The sequence below is a fragment of the Punctularia strigosozonata genome (genome assembly GCF_000264995.1).
Source record: "Punctularia strigosozonata HHB-11173 SS5 unplaced genomic scaffold PUNSTscaffold_6, whole genome shotgun sequence".
NCBI classification, from domain to species: domain Eukaryota; kingdom Fungi; phylum Basidiomycota; class Agaricomycetes; order Corticiales; family Punctulariaceae; genus Punctularia; species Punctularia strigosozonata.
In genome coordinates, this window is record NW_006767438.1 from 1,597,475 (window position 1) to 1,603,260 (window position 5,786).

General features: G+C 48.8%; 1 protein-coding gene across 1 annotated transcript; it reads left to right on the forward strand.

The window, feature by feature from the left end:
* Nucleotides 1-2,545: 2,545 nt before the first annotated feature.
* Nucleotides 2,546-3,911, forward strand: PUNSTDRAFT_44613 (uncharacterized protein; the record flags this gene model as incomplete). The annotated part of the gene is made up of 4 exons (XM_007383844.1): nucleotides 2,546-2,566; nucleotides 2,621-3,248; nucleotides 3,308-3,534; nucleotides 3,597-3,911. The coding sequence occupies 4 exons, from the start codon at nucleotides 2,546-2,548 to the stop codon at nucleotides 3,909-3,911; spliced, it is 1,191 nt and encodes a 396-aa protein (XP_007383906.1).
* Between the last annotated feature and the right edge of the window lie 1,875 nt (nucleotides 3,912-5,786).

Genomic DNA, 5,786 nt, shown 5'->3' on the forward strand with positions numbered 1-5,786 from the left:
TTCACGGAGGCGCTGATGTACCATCCATAAGAGCCAACGATTGCCACGAGAGATGCGACAACAACGGCATCTGGTGGATGGCCTTCTTCAGCGCCTCCTCGTCGGTTTCTTGAGGGACGCGCTTCACACGATTTGCAGCAGCAATGGGCGAAATAATGTGAGGGATGACCCCGGATTCATGTTCTGACATGCACGTATGTGTAACCGCCCAGAGAAAAAGGCCGAATTAGCAGGGGTTGAAGATCGTCGTGGTTGTTGAGAACGATGATGAAGCCACGTCACCGTCATATCTGTAATCACGTGACCTCAATAAAACGTCGTACAAACGGGCACTGGCACCGAAGGGAAAACGAGGAGCAGGATGGAGCGCGTTATGGAAAGTACCAGAAACAACAAGAGAATAAGTACGCACCATGCGACTTTCCCCACTAACGACTCGAGGCTTGATATGATTCCCGGATGACACAAAAGCGAGCAAACTAGAGGCGTCCAAGGATGACAAGAGAGACAAAACAGCTGGCTGGAGGTGTTCACCGACAACACGATAGAGTCTCATACAGATACATGGCAAAGTAACCAGCGTATAGGAGACAACGAGAGAAGAGAAAGAAAGGAAACGGCGGTGTGACGGAGCGGAGAACGCGGACTGAATGCGGAGTACGTATGCACGTGGACATCGACCAAGCTCCACGTTTCGCTGACAGCGAGGGTGCAACGTAACCATTCCTCCTTGTTACATCCGTACAACAAAAAGATTTTTTCTCGCGGGTGATATGCCGCAAGGGTTTGGGAAGCCACGTCATTTACGTATTTGTATGGCATGGTTTGGACTTGATGCCAGCGAAACGAAGCATCACAGTTCGATGCAAGCATGACGGCTACTTCTAAAGGCCATCCGTTCTCACACTCTCTGCCGAAAAAAAAACACACGTTACGAAAAGCGTTTATATCCGGTATCAGGCTGCTGACTCTTCAGGACCTACAACACCAAGCACACGGCACCAGTGACGTCAACGCCGAGACTTTGAGTCCAAATCAGGTCGCCGTTCGACCACCGCGCCCAGTCGCGCGACTTGACTACGCGAGCCATGAGCGAAGTTGGTGCATGCGGTAATAGGCATGGTGCCTTGATGCCGAACTCAACGTCCGAGTGTCGAGCTCAGACTCCACACCCACTGCCCTTCTGCATATTACGAGTGTTGCGACTTAGACCGTATAATCGCATGATCCGCAACCTGAATTTGATACGCAGCCAAGCGGCGACTTGGACATCACTACACGGCACGTATTCCGAAACACCCCAATTCCACACCCCAGATATCACGGATAGGTGGCCCGTGTACGGTACGAGCGGGCTTCGATCGCCTTGTCGGTATATCTCTGAAGCAACGTCCGAGTCGGACGTCGCTTCAGAGGCATAACAGGGAGATGGAAGCCACACTTCCATTCTACCACACCGCTTCCCAATCGGGACATAGCGGAGGCACACTGCCGAGGAGTGTTACGTAATTGCATGACATCATCACATTACCCCGAGACGTGGCAAACGCCTAGACACACTCGTTGTCGCCGCCGCCTTCACTACCCCCGATCATTTCACGGGGAACTGGATATCAGTGACTCGGTACCACTCGATACGCTCTGGACTTGGTTGCTTTGCCGGACATAACGTCAGAGACGTGACACGGATACGAAATTGAGCACGTCACACTTCATTTCACTCACTAGACACCGCTTCCTCAATATGGGATAGAGAAATAGAACAGAGCGCACCCTCCCCGAATATATGTGGATAAAACTTTGTGCAATCACATGATATCAGAACATTGCTCCGAGATGTCCCAAATGACTGGAAACATACATCCCACGTCCCACAATTCACGTATCCGAGTATTTCGAGAATATCAATGGTATTCCCAGTACGCGAGTGTTTTCGCTGAGATATTTCATCTTTCTGTGAGTAAGAGGGTGATATCAGACGATACGCTCAGGGCATATCACCGCCACATGCATTACCTCCGATCATTCACATGGACCTGAAGATCAGTGAATTGCAACCCCAGACGCTAAGCGCTGTATCTATCCTCGCTTGCGAGACGGAGCTCCACAGAAATGAATACATCGCGCGATATGGTCCCGAATCACCTACGTTCACGACTTTGCTCCTTTTTGGAAGCAAGAACGCGACCTCTAAGGGATGAATATGACTTACTCCAAACACATCTCCGCCGCCTTCGATACCTCCCATCATTCACCAAGACGTAGATGAGCACATCAACCGCATGACAAGAAACATACGTCACAATACCCAATAAAATTCCCGCTGATCATCAAAGCATGACACATCACACTGGCAGGGCAAAGAGGACGCAGGCGAAGGAGGTCTGCAGAAATCATAAGTCCAAGAAAAACGGTATCTAAAGAGGCCCTGCGAGTGTATAAAGCCTCAGCAGTGCGCGAGCTTGCGGATGAACACCGCTCCTGCCTGTAAAACCAGCTACTCCAGAATACATCTCTACCCTCTGTTTCGTCTTGCGTCGTCACTATGTCGATAATCCGTGTCGGAGTGAGAGCGCTGTCTCTCATCCTCTATCATATTGTTCACATTCTCTCCGTATAGATTAAGCTCCAGAACGTTGTCCCTCCTCGAGAGGCACTCGCAGATGCTTTCCTGCGCGTTATGCTCATCGATGAGCTGTGCGATATGGTGCTGGACTGCTGCACTCCTCAGACTCTCGTCATGCTGGCACAGACCTGTTCCGATTGGAATTCCCGCGTCTGCGAGTATATGCGATACAGATACAAGATCAACCACAGTCTTTCGCACTTTTTCGCCGACCCCATGGCGTTTCGCCGCATCCAATACGACACTTCCTCCTTGATTAGCGGGATGTTTGCTCTCAGCTTCATCGGACGCTATAACTGGACTGTCAACCAGCTAGATGTCTATGTTCCTCGGTATCGCGTCCACCCCGTCGTCCGTTTCCTGCTCAACTCCGCGTACCGCTACGTTCCACGGGCGCAGCAGAATTCAATTCTACGCTATGAACTCGCCGGTCCTACCCAGACCGTAAGGTTTCAGGATGGTGTACGACCCCTCTTTTGCTCCGGCCAGCACGATCGCGGCGTACACGCAGTATACACATTCCAAAAGACCCTCGTAACCCACGACAAGGAGACAGTACTCACCATCCACATTGTGGAATCAGTGGACGCACCAATGCATCCAATCCTCAATTTGGACTCCAGTGCGCACTTTCATTACACTCATCCGCGAAATGTTTACTAATCTGCTAATATCAATCAGCCGTCGGGATGAACATCATCAGCTACGAGCGCGCGTACTCTCTTTACCCTCGTGCGACATTCGAGGAGAAGAAGGGTTTATTTCTTCCGAATCCTGGACATCGCGACATAGACGGCGTCCGAGAGTTTACTTCGTATCGTTGGACGCTCTTCAACATCGTCAACACCGAAGTCTATCCCCTTTTTAAAACTCGATCTCGCTGGATAGACGACGGATACTCACTCAAGGTAAGTCTGTCGTGGCAAGAACTTCCAACTTCTTGCTATAACCATATTCACCGTGCACATAGATATCGCTTCACAGATCCCGCGACGAGCGCATGACCTTCACATACTCGAGACCGAATGCCGCCACTCACTGCACGTTAGCCGATCCCGCTCGCGTCACCAACTTCCGCTTGCGATACAGCGTCATCGGAAAGGCCCATCACTGCTTCTCTGCTATCAGTTCCTCGGCACTACAGAACTATTATATCTTGCACGAAGATCGGCTTATAAACGCGCTGAAGCTCCTATATCGCCACGTACTCCGCGATAACTATTTCAACTCCCGCAACGAATACGGCAGTAATATCTCTTATATGAATACTGCCGCATTCCAGTAGTGCGTAAAACTCGCATTTTGTTGAATAAATGTGCTTACATTTTATCAGTCATGACAGCGAGCTAATCTCGCATATTGAATCGTACCGAAACCTGAGGTTTGATCCCAACGAGTCGGTCTTCAGAGATTGCTCTCACCCGTTTCGGTTCTTGCACAGAGTACGTCGCATCACATTCACAATTCGGTTATTGACATTTGTACAGCTGATAGCAATCGGCTGGGAGCCGCAAGAGAGAACAAGGATTCTGAAGAACTAGACAACGTGCTTTGCGTCGCGGTGCCTGATTTATGTTACACAATTCAATGCTTCGTTCACGAGAATTTCATGAATATGACGATCATTTACGACCTGAAACGTCTGTAGTAATCCTGATGTACTTTGATTCCGCAATCACAACTCAATACGCAAACAAAATCTACGATACGAGCTATAAGGCCTGATACAATGATTAGCGACTACTATTCCCATACAGATAAAAGCATAGATATATAAAAACGGTAATTGCTCGTTAGCGGTGCGATTAGGCGCAATCATGAGTATCAGTGACTTCAAGATGAGAACCATATAAGATGAGCTGGAAGAATAACCCACAAAATCACCTACTACCTAGTACGCAATAGAATCGACAAGTGACAACGAGGTACCGAAGATAAGGACAGACAAATAGCGACCACAAAATAGAAATTGACATATGGAATTCAGAATCCTTTCGCGCAGCGATCAAACTCGTCACTACTAAATTCGCAACGGCACGTATCGAAACTTCCGAATTCGAAACAACGGAACGCGCGCTTATCGAACGCCTAGCGATCGAATTCGCACTGGGCCGGCCGTCAAGTAACGTTGGATGAACGAATCGGGAAACGTACCATCAAGCTTTTAGACAAAGGGTATGTGGACATGCCCCTCTGAATGAACGCAATACTTGCTATACGCGCTCGTGTATCCCTTGTAGCTTATCATCGCAGTAAAATGCGATGACTCGTCGGGAATACCGCGATCGGATCCCTCGTGGTCGGTACTACAGCCAAAAACCGTAAGTATCGTGCTATAACGCGAAAAAAGTTGAAAGAGAACGCACCTGGATGTCACAAACAGCTCCTTCCACCCCAGATGGCCATACTCCTTCTTCACCCATGACTTGATGCATCTCTCAGCCATCTGCTTCTTATCTGGCTGGTTTTTGTAGCCATTTCCAGTGAAGTTGACATAGATATACACCATAGTAAGCAGAGAGTGTGGATGGAAAGATCCTAGTAAGTAGTGGTGATGGATGGGTTGATGCCAGCAGGGACCAGCGCAGCCTCTGAGTGAAAACTTCATACATTCACGCGAGTGCTGCTCAGCTGAAGCGTTCAGAGCCGAAAAAACGAGTACGTTCGTCTACGTTCGCTTTATACGATTAGTACATGAAGATACCGACGCTCCTCGATTGCATTCCAAATTCGACTCGAACAGTGTCAACGCACCGCCTACGCGAAGTCCGTTGTCGTCGATGCGACGATTACCCACCGATCTCGCTCGATATATCTTCATTGCATCTGTCTACAGGTATTATATCTGTATTCAGGATACATCTACTTGAGCTCCACTGACATCCAAGGACACCGACTTTCAACATTGCTCCTATGTGTATGGAGTTGTTATCTTATCTTATCGTATAAGCGCCCAAAAATCCACCCAAATGCGGCAACTGTCATTACGCAGAGAAACCAAAGCGCAGTAGACCATACGATTACGTAACTGATTGTTATCAAGTCAGCGCTGACTTCGGCAACTCGGCAAACAGACGGATAACATTCGGAACTGATACTATCACATGATGTAAGCGATCCCACACTACTATGTCACGCTGCTGCGTCCCATCTAAACTAG